Below are 13,674 nucleotides of genomic sequence, written 5' to 3'. Positions count from 1 at the left end.
CTCCCGCACCGCCCCGCCCTGCCCCCCTCCACGTCCGGCCCTACCCCGCCCTGCCCCCCTCCACGTTCCGCCCTGCCCGCCCTGCTCGCCCTGCCCCCTCCACCTCCCCCCCTGCCCCCTCCACTGCCCCGCCCTGCCCCCCTCCACTGCCCCTCCACCTCCCGTCCTGCCCCCCCTCCACCGCCCCTCCACCTCCCGCCCTGGCCCCCCTCCACCGCCCCTCCACCGCCCCTCCACCGCCCGCCCTGGCCCACCCCTCCACCGCACCTGCGTCTCCCGCCCTGTCCCCCTCCACTGCCCCCTTCCACCTGGCCCACCCTCCATTGCCCCCCCCTCCACTGCCCCCCTCTACCTGCTTGTAGGTGGAGGCGCCGTCAAAGGGCGCCGACGGCCGCATGGGCGGAGGGCCCTGCGCACATATACACACACACGCACACATGAGGGGTTTCCTTTGACGCATGCGGGAGTCGACACGCGTTGGGCTGCGGGCATGACGGGGTTGGCGATGGGGGCCAGGGGACATCGAGATCCAAATCAAGACTGCGCCCCGCCCCGCCCCGCCCCGCCCCGCCCCGCCCCGCCCCAACCCGCCCAACCCAACCCAACCCAACCCAGCCCGCCCTGCCCCGGTCCGCCCCGCCCCGCCCCAGTGGATCCTGTCTAGGTTACACCAAGACCCGACACGCCACAGCAGCGGCACACGACAGCGCCACACACCGGCCCGCACACACACACTCGCGCGCTCACCCCGTGCCGCTGCATGGTGGAGGGGTCGATGGGCCAGGGCTGGTAGGCGTCGCGGGACTCGCTAGAGCCGGCGAAGGGCGCCGTGTTGGGCGTGTACTGGCCCCCGGGGGCGGGAGGGCGCGGCTCGATGGGGTGAGCCGGGAAGTCCGACCTGTGGGCAAGAGGGGGCAGGTCAAGGGGGAGCGAAAGGTGACAGGGGGGAGCATGAAGGCGAGGATAAGTTGCAAGTGGAGGCATGGCGCGCGCACTGGTGGGGTTGCGAAGATGGTACATAGAAGTATCACGAGGTAGACAGCACCGGTGGGATGGGGTGTAACCTGTATAGGCAAGTGATGGCGAGCGCCATCCAGCAGCGCCCCGCTCCCGTGCCGCCCCGCACCGACTGACCCACCCTAACTTCTCACTGCGAGCCCTCTGCGCCCCCTATTTGCGCAGTTGCCAAGCCGCCTCTCCTGACTCCTTCCCATTCTTACACCCCCATCAAGCCCCCGTCCGCACTTGTGGGTGGTGGTGCCGTCGAAGGGCACGGAGCTGTGCGGCGCGTGCACGGGGCCGGCGTGCTGCCGCGGCTCCACCTGGTGCGGCACGTACTGGGACTGTGGGGGTGGAGGGGGGCGCATGGATGTTTGGAAAAGCGGGGGGAAGGTGGGTTGGGGCAGAGGGGGGCGGATGGGGCAGGCGGCAGGTGTGTATGGGGGAGAATGGAAGGTGGGTGGCCGTGCATGGCGTGCAGGTTAGCTGGGGCCATGGGTTAGAGAGTGGGCTTGACAACCGACTAACCGCGTGCCGTGCCCGCTGCCACCATAGCCCGCCCGTCAACCGCTGTGTTGCTTCTCCCCATGTACTCCGCCCTGCCCTGCCCCACATGCGAACCCCTGTCCAGGGCCGCCGCCGCCCCTCACCTTGTAGTGGCTGGTGCCGTCGAAGGGCGCGGTGTTGGGCTGGTAGGCTGGGCCGCCGTGCGCCTGACGCGGCTGCAGGGCGTGCTGCGGGTAGTCCTGTGTGTTTTGCACGTGTGACAGGAAAACGCAACGTTTTAAGAAGGTTTTGGGTTTGTGTGAGGATGGATGTCTGGATGCCGGGTCGCCAAACCTCCAAGACAAGAATCGTGCTGGGTCCTGTGCCGATCCCCTCAGATATACTGCACGCCTGCCGCATCCTGAAACCAGCGTTTGCCTCCTCTTCACGCAGCCTCTTAACTCCGCGGCCCTGTCCCCTATCTTTGACGTGCCAAGACCGCCCTTCAGCCCTACATTCCTCAACACACCCCTCAGACAGCACGATTGAAACCCTGTGAAACTTCCTGTGCCCTCCATTTGTCGAGCTGCCCGCCCACCTGCTTGTATGAGGAGGCGCCGTCAAAGGGTGCGGTGCTCAGGGGGCCAGTGGGGCGGCCCGTGTGGCGCGCGTACTGGGAGGGGTCGATGTTGTGGCCACGGTAGTTGTCGCGGTAGGCGCTGGTGCCTGTGGCGTGGGCGGGATGGGGCGTGGGCGGAGGGCGCCAGCGGGGTAAGTTGGGCTGTGATAAGGAAGGAGGTCAAATGAGGTTGCAGAGGAGATGCCGGGAGAGGGGTCGGGAACGCATAGGCGAACGGGGGCAGGGAGCCGGCAGAAGGTTGCTCTCACCGTCGAAGGGCGCCGTGTTGGGCTGGTACTGGCCACCTGGTGCGGGCGGACGCGGCTCAATAGGATGCGCCGGAAAGTCCTGTTTGTAACTGCTGTGCCCATCGAAAGCGGCTCCACTTCCAGCATACTGCTGGTTTGGGGCGAAGGGCTGCCGGGGCTCCGGAATGTGCCCCGGGAAATCCTGCTTGTAGCTCGACTGGCCCGCAAACCCAGCATTAGGCTGTCCATGTAGCTGGATCTCACGCCCTTGATAATGCGCACGAGCATCCGTAGAAGAAGTGGGCTGCTGCATCTTCAACGAAGAGCTTCTCACGTCCTTTGCAAAAAGCAATAGAAGAAGAGTCTTATACTGTAATAGAAATTGCAAGTAGAACTTGACAAAACTCAAGAAGGCACAAAGCACCTTCCGAAGTTGCAGCGTTTGGCGTTCTCAGCGACCCAGCAGACACTTCCTGTGAAAGTATGTATTGCGAGTATATGCAATCTTTTAATACCGACGCACTTTCATGAATCACCCAGATACTCACAGTGACACCGGGTGCCGAAACTCCATGCAAACGTGCATGGGGAGTGCGGCTCGCGGAGCGGGGATGGGGTAGTCGAGAGGAAAAGTCTTAAAGCTCCGTGCAAATCGTTTGCAAACTTCAAAGCTGGTAGACATCTCGGAATTGGTCAGAGCGCCCTCAAAAAGGTAGCGAAGGGCTCGGGTGTGCGGTTTGCCCAGCTTCCGAATGTCTCCACCACGACCGTGCAAAGCCAAGAACATTTGCCGTGTACACACCGCCGTACATGTGCTTACTGTTCAGAAGTCACTGCTTGCAGCCGTTTCATACCTAGCTAGCCCTGCTTGCCAACCGGCCCGATCACCGCAGCCTGCAGGATGTGGCCGGCGGTACGGCGCTCCGCCACCTCCCAGCAGCACCGCCGCGACCACGCCCGCACCGCCTCTGGATCCAGCTTAGCAGCTGCCTCCAACCCCGGCTCCATCCCGACACGCGCCACCACCGTCACCACGCCAGCCTCAGCATGCTGCTGCTGCCCGCCACAGCCGCCCTGCCGCTCCGCCACCTCCTGCCCTGCCTCCCTATGCGGCACCTCTTCCCCACCCGCGCACACCCGCATTCGCCCCAGCTCCTCACCCAGCAGCTCCTCTGGCCGCGGCAGGTCGGCGGGGCCCCACAGCGGCTCGAAGGCCGTCGCGTCCATCAGGGCCCGGCGTACGGCAAACGGCGGCGCGTTGTCGCCTCGAATGCCCTTGACGCGGGGCAGCCTGGACGCGGCGAAGCTGTCGAACGCCTGCCGGTGGTCGCATTGCATATGGGCGAGCGGGCGGGCGGGCGGGTGTGCATGTGCGTGATGCAGAGGGTTGTTGGGAATAACGCAGGGTTGATAGCCGGGATGACGATACATTGACAAGAGACCCGGCGGATCAGACGACTCAAAGCGGCGGTTGGGCCCATTCTCTATGCAGCTGCTTGCAGCTACCGCGGTGCTACTAGCTAACCGCCGTGTCGCCCACCTGCTGGCCCAGCCCGTGCCGCCGCACCGCCGCCGCCAGCTCCGCGGCGTCCTCGAACGCCAGGCTGCCGCCCTGGCCGTCGGGTCGCCCGGCGCTGTGCACCGCATCCCCCACCAGCACCATCCCGCACCCGTTGGTCCAGCTCGACTGCGCGAGCGCCGCAAAATAGATGTGGGGAGCAGGAGTGACGCGGGGCAAGCTGGTTAGCCGCGTGGAACGGGTGCGTGATCTGTACAGCGGACATGCTGCCTTATAAGACTTGCTTGAAAGCACGAAAACCGTCGTCGTCATCTGCCCTGGTCCTGACGTTGGCCTTGACGCCGAGTCAGACTCACCAGTTCTAGCTGCTCCGGCGGGTGCATGTGCAGCGCCCGCTCCAGCACCCGCGCAGGCGGCGTGGCGGCCAGCGCGGCGCGGACGTCGGGGGGCAGGTGGGTGGACACAGCGAGGCAGCGCGCCAGTGCGACCGCATGGCCTCCGTCCGGGGCCGTGTGGCGTACGTGGGGGCCTGTGGCGTCGGACGCAAGGCGGGCAGCCGTCACTTGCATGAGACTGACGGCACCCAGAAACATCAGAAGGTCATGCGGCCGGCACCACGGCGCGTTACTGGTAGCAACACATACGAATTTCGCCACGCCAGTTGAATACCGTATGAAACTACTGTTGCACCGAAGCTAGCACAGCCGTCGACCCACTCACCCTCCGGCGACGCATCCAGTCCCGCCGCCTCCAAGTGCGCCGTCTGCGCCTCCAGGTACCAGGCCACCACCTCATCTTCACCTCCATCGTCTCTTAAAGAGGAGCAGCCAGCCTCAGCACCACCACCTCCTGCGCTCGCTGCTGCGGCCCCTGCTACGGCCCCTGCTACGGCCCCTGCGGCGGCCCCTGCGGCGGTGACCTCCTGCCCCTGCCCCTGTCCCAGCTGCGACGGTGACCTCATCCGCACCAGCAGCGCCACCACCGCCTTTGTCGTGCTGATGCGGTCGGCAGCAGGCAGGTAGACCGCGTTGCGAACCATAGGGCTCCGGGGCGGGCCGCGCAGCGGCGCAGGCCAGAGTGAGTCGACATCCGCCGCGCCGCCAGCTGCGGCCGCCGCCGCCGCCAGCTCTGCACCCGACACGCGGCCCCACCAGCTGAAGTAGCCCGTGAAGACAGGGGCGCGGCCGTCGCCCACCTTCGATTACCGTACGTTGTGGAGCAAAAGCAGGAGATTTGGTTTTCAGGCCCCAGGCCGGGTTCGTGGGGGTCTTTGAAAAACAGTGCTGAAGGCGAACGGATGTAAACGTCCACATCCCTACCAGGACACACACTCAACACGCCCGCACGCTTGGCCGCCCACACGCACCCGCACCAACACACATACAGCCCATGGCATGAACAAAAAACACATGCACGCACCAAACGGCGCACTCGGCTGAAACCGCCGTCTGCCCCAATAAGCCATTTGGCAAGCACCGTCAAGCGTGTGCTACTGCCCCCGCCGGTGTTGCCACTGCCACTGCCACTGCTACTGCCGCCATCGCCAGCTTGGGGGCTGCTGCTGCGGATTTCAAAGGTGAGCCGGTAGCGGTAGCGCTCGCTTGCAGAAGCTTCGCCACCTGAGGACCCACCGCCGCCGCCGCCCGCTATGGCTGCACCAACACAGCCGCTCGCCCCCTCATCCGCGGCCTCTGGCGGCACGCCTGAGCCGCCGGCGTCAGCAGCCCCCTCCTCCTCCGCCAGCTCGGCGCAGTCCAGGAGCCTGCAGCCGTAGTGCAGGGCAACAACACCTGCAGGCGGGCGGGCATGCATGGCGCGCATGTGGCGGCCGGGAGTGGGTCTGTGAGCGGTGGTATGTCGAGGAAGGGCGTGTGCGGCCATGAATTATTGCTCCAACCAGCTTATGTGTCCATCCGCCATGCATGCACACGCGCCCTGCGCCTTGGCACACCCCACCCCCCGCATGGCACGGGTGCGGTGCGCACCTGCTGGTCGGCCTGTCCCATACTGTAATGCAGCACTCAGTCATCCCACGCTCACCCCCGCACACCCGCCATGGACACCCTCGGGCCCGGGCGGTGACAGCCGTTGGCGGCGCCGCTCGCCTCTACTGTGCTCCGCTAGTACAGCTCGGTTCGGTTCAGTGTGGGCTGGTATCTACAACCCCCGGCCCCCGCCCCCCACCTGCCGGCGGCAACTCCTGCTCCAGCAGGCGCGTGATGGCCCACCACCTCATCTTGAGCGGCGGCAGCAGCCCCGCAGCCCTGCGCTGGGCGCCGGTCTGCGGCAGCCCCAGGGCCTGCACCAGCTGCCCGGAGGCGCCGTCGTAGTGGGACCAGCTGTTCTGGAAGTCGCCTGTCTCGTAGAAGCTGCGTGTCATCATCATGCATACATGTTGTGAGGGCGTTTGGACGGGTTCAGTTATTACTGCAGGTTCAGGTGGGTTTGTGTGGGTTCAAGTGGGGCGCGAGTATTTGTTAACACAGGCGCGTAACACTACACTGTAAAGGCGGGAATCATCGGGTACTCATTAGGGTTGGTAAGGAACCTTCGAGGGGCGTGAGCAAGGTTCGGCCGCCCGGGGCCCTAGCTCTTACCGTTGCAGCAGGCGGGGGCTGATAGCCTGCAGCGCAAGCAGTCCGTTCTCTGACAGGTCGATACCCGAGCCCGCCTCGCCGGGGCAGCGACCTTCAAACACCTGTGTGTCGGTCAGTATGTGGGCATAATCGTGTGCACCGTAATGGCTCAGCGCGCGAGCGTCGGGCGCAACTCGCCTAGTCTAGTTCGCGGGAGCAAGCAACGACACGCACGCTGCACGAAGGTGCACGAGGCAATTCAATTAAATGACCTACCGTCATGGACACATTTGGAGATAGCACTCGCGTCAGCGCCAGGGCTGTTGACAAGCCGGCGGGCCCTCCGCCAATGATGGCCACATCGATGCGCTGAGGCGCAGCGTCCCCAAGCAGCATCCCCGGCGTCCTTAATGCGTGCAATGTATCTCAACAGGAACCATATACCAGATTTTGAGCGCGTGCGTCGATCGGACAGAAAGATCTGTTATGATAACGCGCTACACTTTCGAGTTTGCAGACTATCGTGTCTGTTTAACCTAAGCAAGGACTTGTATGCTGACCTACGAATTGCACTGTTCAAAATAGTAGCACCGCTTGTGCTATCAGATGAGATTTCTCAGCTGGCGCTAGTGTCCGGTTACGGACGTGTGCCAACTGCCAGGCACGCGATTTGCAGGTTTCTTCGCCGCGCTCTTACACAAATCACCTACTATTGTCACCCATTCTCCAATAATAGTCAAACTTGTCACAATCGAGTTATGGCCGTGTACACATATAGTCAGAGTTGGATGGTGGGACCTGCCGACACGCCCCTCCCCGGGGCACACGCACCGCTAACTTCAGAACATTCGAAACAGAACCCGCCCCCTTACATGCCCAACCATAGAGGACAGCTTCAAGAGGAGTTGCAAGGCCCTTTCGCTCTTGGGTCCGTCGGTCCCAGACAGTGGGCCCAGACCTCCTCACGCCCTGATGACGCCATCACACCACCAGGGCTTTGCGCCTCCACAGCACGCACGAAGGAATGTCTGACTCGGCGACCGAGGCCGCCCCACTGGCACTGGCTCATGCCCCGCAACCCCACTGTATGCGGATGAGCACTGCCAAAGCCCACCGACTGACGAACCAAACTTGACACGGTGGACGTGCAGGCGTGTTGTGTGTCCGTGTGTGTTTTGCGTGTAGGCTGCCGCCCCCCGCCCCCCCGCCCCCGAATCACCAAGGCTCTGCCGCTTCCCGTGCATGCCAGCACACCACCGCCGCCAGCCACGCACACCACAATGCGTACATGCCATACATACACACCACTACCACCACCACCATCACCACCCTTTCTCGCTACTGCCGCTGCTGCAACAATCTGCCGCGCCACGCTGCACGCCCCTGCCCTTGAACATCCTCCCACGCACACGCTGCAAGCCTACGCCTTGACCAGCCCGGCGGTGATGGGATCCACCCAGGCATCCCGCACCTGTACGGCACCGCTGCCCGGATCTATGTCGTACGAGATGTAGATGTTTTCCAAAACCACGTGGTACTGCCCAGCCGCCGCCGTACCGCCCCCTGCCGCCGCCGCCGCCCCCGACACCCCAGGATTAGGATGACTCCCTGGATTCGCGGGCGCCACGGCGGCTGCGGCGCCGCCAGCTGTTGCAGTTGCTGTTGCCGTGGCTGCTGCTGTTGGGTGGATGGGTTTGACGTTGAGGCGCTGGTTTACGGAGCGGATGTCTCGGGACAGGACCTGCGTGTGTGGGAGGAGGATGGGAGTTAGATGCGCGGCAGTGGAAGCACGCATGCCGCAGGGCCACCAGGCAATTTGAGAAGGCAAGCGAAAGGCCCGCAGCACAAATATACGGGGACATTTCTAAACGTAAATCGCAATCATAAAACGCAGCTTGCGTTAATTCCCTAAAAAAAACCCTCGACCTCCCAACCCGCCCTCACCTGCTGCACCAGCTGCAGGTACTCCTCCGCACTGCCGTACATCGGGCCGTGCCCCCCCTTCCTGCCGTACAGCTCCCGGCGGGCGGCCCAGGCTGACGTCAGCGCCGCGCGGGCGCCCGCGCCCACCACCACCTCGCCCACAGCCAGCGGCTCGTCGTCCGCCTCCGCCTGCGTGTGTGCGTGTGTGCAGGGAGGGGGGGGGGTTGTAAATTCCAGCCCAAAATAAACCAAGCAAGCTAAAACGAGCGGAGCACAGGTAGAGTGTATGTGTGGGGTTGTTTTTGTCTTCGTCAAACCCAGTATAAAGACCAAAGGAACACGGCACGGGAGACTGGGGGTAGCCGTTCATGGAGAGCGGAGCGATTGGGGGGCACGGGGTTGAGGGAACACAACGTGTGTAGCGTGCACTGTGGGTGGGTGGTCTGGGCCTGGCCATGGGAGTGCCATGAAACGCTATGCCTGCAACCACGTCTTCCCAAACAAGACTGCAACACTCATAAGCGACACCCCCCACCCCACCCCCCACACCACCCCACCCCTCATGACACCCTCTTCCCCACCCCCTTTTCGCACCTGCACCCAGGCGGGCGCTGTGGCTGCTGCGAGGCAGTCGCAGAAGGGCACGTAGGGCTTGATGTCCAGCACAGGCGAGCCGTCCACAATGTCGGCGCCGCCCAGGACCAGGCAGCCGTTCTGTGGGGGGTTGGGGGGTGGGGGGTGGGGGTAAAAGGTGGGTTGCGTTGTTAGAGAAGTGGACCCCCGGGTTATAAGGTGGGTTAGGGTGGGTTGGCCTAGGTGGGTCAAGGTGGAGCGGGCGGACGATGATAGGAGTGGTGTATAGAACTCGCTAAGAATCCGAAGGGTAAGTTGTGCACAGGGGTTGAGACACCCAAGTGCAGGGCACTGCGTGGAGACTGCGTGCGCAGCAGCAGTATAGGACTGGAGATCAAGCGGCTGTCCTCCCCAGCTAGGAGACCAACCCCCTGCAAACGCTAAACGCTGTGCCGCTCCTCCTTTTCTCCCCTTGACCCCCTCTCTCTGCAACCTCCCTCCCCGTCCATGCCTCCCTCTCCCCCTTTCATGGAGAATGGTTGTCATTTAGATCATTCTGCTCTCCATGAACGGTTTACCCCCTCCCCCATCTCCGCACCCCCTCCCTCACCTCCACGCCCACCACGCGCGCCGTGCTGAGCCCGATGGGGCTGGGCCGGTGCGGGCTGCGTGTGGCCAGCACGCCCATTCGGCCACCGTTGAGGCGCGGCACGTGGATCTTGGCCTTGAGCCCGGAGCGGTCGGGGGACAGGTACTTGGCCAGGTCTGTGTGTGGAGGAGGAGGGGAGGGGGGGAGGAGGGGGAGGAGGGAGGAGGCAGCAGCCATAAGATCGGCACCGGTGGGATATCGCCCCCCGGGCACCTCCCTATGATCCTTTGTTGCCCGCCCTCCATTCCCCGCCCCCGGATCCCCGACCCCGGATCCCCGACCCCGGATCCCCTCCTCCCCAACCACCGCCCGCCGCCTCCTCACCCGTGTTGGCGTGGAAGACGTACAGCACCCACACGTGGCTGTACTGCTCAATGCCCTCCAGGCAGGCCGCCGGCACGGAGGGGCTCAGCACCAGCCGGCTGCGCGCGGCGGGCACCAGCTGCGGCTGACGCGGCGTGCCGTTCCTGTGTGTGTGTGTGTGTGGGGGGGGGGGTGTTTGTGTGTGTCAGAAAACACACAGGGAAGGAAAACGTAACGAGCTTTAGCACGTTGCATTGAAAGCACAAAGAGAGGTCATGCGCGTGGGTTATGTGGAGGCGAGCCCTCATGAGAGAAGGCGCTGAGTGCGGCGATCAGCACTGGCAACGGGCGGCACCACGTACCAGCAGCTGTAGCCCCGCCACGCTACACCCCACCACCTCCGGCTTCCAAACCCCTCCCGCCCCGCCCCTGCCCTCCAAAACCACCAGCAACTCCCCTCCAAGGCTCCAACCCCCGCCCTCAAAACCCCTCCCTCGCGCCCAACGCCGCCCCGCAGCCTCACCGCTCCGAGAACACCGACTGCAGGTGGCCAATGGGCCGGAAGGGAAAGGCCGGCATCGCTGCTCCCGCCGCCGCCAGCGCCGCCGCCGCCGCCGCGCGCTTGCGATCATCTAACAGCCGCCCCGTACTGTTCGCGGCGGCGCCGGTGCTGGTGCCCGTGTCCCCATCCGCATCCACATCCTCCGCCTCCGCGTCCTCCCGTTCCCCTTCCCCTGCTGCAGCACCTGCTGCAGCCTCCGCCGCCCCTTGCTCCCCCTGCCCCTGCTGTCCCTGTGCCTGCAGCTGCAGCTGCTGCAGCTGCACCTTGGCTGTCCGCAGCTCCTGCTCCGCCCGGATGCGGCCCACGCGGTCGGCCTTACGCTTGGATCGCTCGTGCTCCAGCGCCGCCTGCGCCTCCACCAGCTGCGCCTCCAGAGCCGTCATATGCCACCTGACGTGGGGAGGGCCGGGGCGGTTTGCAAGACGGAGTGCAGCATTTATCCCAGGTTCGAAGTGCCGACGCCCTGTGCCGACGATGTATGGGAAAGGGAACGGCGGCCTGTGCCTGCAATGCAGCCGGCTTGCCCCTGTCGTACTCTGCGCAAACACACGCCTCCCACTTGCCCCACATTCGCCACAACAGAGGCCACCCCCGCACCGGTGGTTGACGAAGCGGGCCATCAAGTAGAAGCCCCACGCCGTGGCCGCGCTCACGGCGCAGCGCTCCAGCACGCCTGAGGCCCACGTTATGCACACCAAGGTGGAGGCATTAGCAATGCAGGGATTAGCTCACGGATGAGGTGGTTGCGTGGGCGAGGCGGGGAGGGGATGCTGGCGAGGGAGCGAGGGGCGGGCTGGCGCAGTGTACGTGACTCGCAGCTCCCCACCTTGGCGGTCCCACCCCATGGTCAATGGATATCGGTTGGTGTTCAACACTTGGTGTAGGTGCAACTTGCCGGTCGCGCTGTTTAGTGTTCAAGTATCAGTTCATTGCGGGCGGCGGAACTAAAGGCTTTCAGCATCAAGGGCCTTGTTTACATGTGCTGTTTAAATACATGAACACTGCACTTTCTAATAAATAGAACTATGCGAGTTCGTTCCGGCTTCAAAAAACTGTCATTATATTGACAGTGTCTTGAACCGTGTGAACGAGCCAAGCCCTTGTGCCCATGCACATTAAATACGGGCAAACAAGACTCAGGTCGCCAGGCGCAAACACGATTGGTCTCCGCCGGGTTCGTGTCCATCGTGCGATGGGTCCCACGTTTGGGCCTCTAGCCCGATGCTTCCTGAGTGCATGGTCCTAACACAAGTTTCCTGCTAATCGTAGGGCCGTTGCGGATGGATGGTCATAGATTAGCAACCCGGCCCCTGCGACGGCGCGGCTGACGGAGTGACGGAGCTGATGCTAAACCCCGCATCGGGCGGCGCTAGACCTGCGATTTCGACTGGAGGTCACATTCCAGTGCTGATTTGAGGACATAAACGCGTTAACATCACGCATGTTGCGGTTTGCATGGGAACTCGTGTCACAACAAGTTGCCACGCACTCTTGCTGCCAATTCCACCAGGTGGCATGTGTGCGCGCAGCGTCCTCCCACTTCAGTTCGCCGGCCACTGCTGTTATAGTGATACCGCATCAGAAGTTGTAGCATACATTGAAGCCTGCTTTTGTCAGGAGTTGCAGGCGGGTGTGGAAACAGCCTCCTCTAAGGCTCCGTACCACTTGTACGGCATTTTGGCAGTGACATGGATTGTTACCCAAGCGACACAAATCAACGGATTCACGTACTCGCGTATTCAAAACCATAATTATTCTAGCTGTTGCTAGCAGACTGAATCCACCCACTTTGTGACTCCTTTACCATAGGCAAACGATCCGTATCGTCATTGCGCTGTGCCGTACGTCTATACCTGTTAGCTTGCGCTTGTATGCGCCAAAGCTTGCAGCTTTGATTCACTTCCACTATTCTCATGCAACCTAAGCAGCCGACTCCATGCAGCTGGCGCGTGTGCACCAATCCCTGCCAGCCATCCCTTGCATGACCACTGGTACGGTGGTACCCTGTGGGGGTTTTGATTGGGGGAGCTGGATCCAACCCGGCCACACGCCACGCACCTGCTGGCCATACCGCTGATACTGCGGCACAACCCGGGCGGCCAGTGGCACGCGGTGGAGGACTCCTGCCCTCACATGTGTCGGAGAAGAGCCTCTCTCTGGGGAAGATGCAACGGGTGTGGTGAGCAGGTAGGGGAGCCTATGCTGGATTGGGGCAGCTAAGCACGAGTCACCCAGCTAGCTAGCGAGCTAAGCCCTTAAATAAGCAATCCCGCCTTAGTACTGCTGTTTCATACCAATTGCAGGCAGCTGCAGGGCTGCGCCTGTAAGGGCCGCGTGGAGGCCGACGGCGCCACGCGATGCGCCCCTCACGAGAGCAAGCCGCATGCAGCGTTCATATCGAACGCCTGCATTTCGCACGCACATGAGCATGTGCGTGCGCCCGCTGTGCGAGTACCACAAGGGGAGGTGCAATTATGCTCAGCCGCACGCAACATGCCGGGTGCGCCAGCCGCCGCTCCTGCTTGCGCGCCTACCATACCAGCAGGAGGACAAATGTACATGTGCCGCAGTCATGGTTTGGTCCATCAAACTCATGCCGCATAGACCCGAGCCTGAGGAAGTCGGGTGCCGGCGTGCCGCGGTGCCGGGTGTGGCATGCAATTGAGGCTGTCCTCCATGCAGGGCGTGTGATGGGCTCACTCGCAAGCCCGCTCCTGGCCCCCGGTCCCCATTTAGGGTACGACGGCCATTAGGGACGAGCGCTGCGCACGTTTAGCTAGCAAACCGCCTGCTCTACTGTTTGCTTACCTATCGCTGCCTGTTAGCTCACGCCGCACAAGGCCCAGCAGCGAGGCGCCAGGCCCGGTCCCCATTTGCAACACTTCGCGCTTGCACGCCCCAAACTAACGGCGCTGAATTCATCGCTTCTGCGCAACTTATGGCTGATTTTCACCACCTGACGCCTGCAAGGCCTCTCGGTGCGCGCGACAGCTGATTCTGCTTGCGTAGCCGAGAGTCGGCGAGACTGGCGAGCGTGCATTGTTAACATGCACTACCGGAGATAGAAATGCAATCCAGCGGAACGGTGGCGCGTGGCGGGGGAATTCAAGCGTGTGTCCTGGCGCGATACAAGCGTGTGCCCCAACAGGGGTCCCCGGCGACCCCCTGCAGTCCATTCCCCACGCATTCCCAACACGCCATTCCCCACGCAAGTTAT

At 63.3% G+C, this 13,674-nt stretch overlaps 4 protein-coding genes across 4 annotated transcripts in view; all 4 read right to left on the bottom strand.

The window, feature by feature from the left end:
* CHLRE_14g613550v5 (uncharacterized protein) overlaps positions 1-2,882 on the bottom strand; it is a 27,532-nt gene extending 24,650 nt beyond the window's left edge. The window contains exons 1-7 of the mRNA XM_043070043.1: positions 2,374-2,882; positions 2,084-2,211; positions 1,650-1,745; positions 1,246-1,343; positions 748-898; positions 318-409; positions 10-50 (exon numbers count right to left, since the gene is read on the bottom strand). Coding sequence (XP_042916716.1) covers positions 41-50; positions 318-409; positions 748-898; positions 1,246-1,343; positions 1,650-1,745; positions 2,084-2,211; positions 2,374-2,665 — 867 coding nt within the window. The 5' untranslated portion in view covers positions 2,666-2,882 and the 3' untranslated portion in view covers positions 10-40. The remainder of the gene's footprint in view (positions 1-9; positions 51-317; positions 410-747; positions 899-1,245; positions 1,344-1,649; positions 1,746-2,083; positions 2,212-2,373) is intronic.
* Positions 2,883-2,970: 88 nt separating this feature from the next.
* Positions 2,971-7,082, bottom strand: CHLRE_14g613501v5 (uncharacterized protein). The gene is made up of 8 exons (XM_043070042.1): positions 6,724-7,082; positions 6,469-6,569; positions 6,056-6,240; positions 5,291-5,661; positions 4,592-5,066; positions 4,228-4,400; positions 3,893-4,039; positions 2,971-3,669 (listed from the first exon to the last, which is right to left on the bottom strand). The coding sequence occupies exons 1-8, from the start codon at positions 6,841-6,843 to the stop codon at positions 3,211-3,213; spliced, it is 2,031 nt and encodes a 676-aa protein (XP_042916715.1). The 5' UTR covers positions 6,844-7,082; the 3' UTR covers positions 2,971-3,210.
* Positions 7,083-7,128: 46 nt separating this feature from the next.
* CHLRE_14g613450v5 (uncharacterized protein) lies at positions 7,129-11,682 on the bottom strand. Its single transcript, XM_043070041.1, has 8 exons — positions 11,284-11,682; positions 11,055-11,130; positions 10,419-10,847; positions 9,917-10,059; positions 9,554-9,708; positions 8,965-9,084; positions 8,392-8,559; positions 7,129-8,188 (listed from the first exon to the last, which is right to left on the bottom strand). The coding sequence occupies exons 1-8, from the start codon at positions 11,300-11,302 to the stop codon at positions 7,868-7,870; spliced, it is 1,431 nt and encodes a 476-aa protein (XP_042916714.1). The 5' UTR covers positions 11,303-11,682; the 3' UTR covers positions 7,129-7,867.
* A 148-nt stretch (positions 11,683-11,830) lies between these two features.
* Positions 11,831-13,492, bottom strand: CHLRE_14g613426v5 (uncharacterized protein). The gene is made up of 3 exons (XM_043070040.1): positions 13,266-13,492; positions 12,731-12,900; positions 11,831-12,461 (listed from the first exon to the last, which is right to left on the bottom strand). Exons 1-2 carry the CDS (start codon positions 13,328-13,330, stop codon positions 12,732-12,734), a joined length of 234 nt encoding a protein of 77 aa, XP_042916713.1. The 5' UTR covers positions 13,331-13,492; the 3' UTR covers positions 11,831-12,461; position 12,731.
* Between the last annotated feature and the right edge of the window lie 182 nt (positions 13,493-13,674).

This window comes from Chlamydomonas reinhardtii, chromosome 14, assembly GCF_000002595.2.
Source record: "Chlamydomonas reinhardtii strain CC-503 cw92 mt+ chromosome 14, whole genome shotgun sequence".
NCBI classification, from domain to species: Eukaryota; Viridiplantae; Chlorophyta; class Chlorophyceae; order Chlamydomonadales; family Chlamydomonadaceae; genus Chlamydomonas; species Chlamydomonas reinhardtii.
Note: the sequence above shows the minus strand (reverse complement) of the source record. Positions and strands in the feature narration are given on the sequence as shown.

Bases quoted from the DNA above. Each gene is read 5' to 3' on its own strand.
- CHLRE_14g613501v5 (XM_043070042.1), bottom strand. From the start codon at position 6,843: ATGCTGCTTGGGGACGCTGCGCCTCAGCGCATCGATGTGGCCATCATT. The intron at 5,662-6,055 runs GTGGGGGGCGGG...GCCCGCCTGCAG, and splicing joins GCAGGAGTTGCCGCCGGCAG to GTGTTGTTGCCCTGCACTAC. The intron at 5,067-5,290 runs GTGCGTGCATGT...CGGTAATCGAAG, and splicing joins TCAGCCGAGTGCGCCGTTTG to GTGGGCGACGGCCGCGCCCC.
- CHLRE_14g613450v5 (XM_043070041.1), bottom strand. The intron at 10,060-10,418 runs GTGAGGCTGCGG...ACACACACACAG, and splicing joins CAGTCGGTGTTCTCGGAGCG to GAACGGCACGCCGCGTCAGC. The intron at 9,085-9,553 runs GTGAGGGAGGGG...AACCCCCCACAG, and splicing joins CGCGCGTGGTGGGCGTGGAG to AACGGCTGCCTGGTCCTGGG.
- CHLRE_14g613426v5 (XM_043070040.1), bottom strand. From the start codon at position 13,330: ATGGGGACCGGGCCTGGCGCCTCGCTGCTGGGCCTTGTGCGGCGTGAG. The intron at 12,901-13,265 runs GTAAGCAAACAG...GTACTCGCACAG, and splicing joins GAGCTAACAGGCAGCGATAG to CGGGCGCACGCACATGCTCA.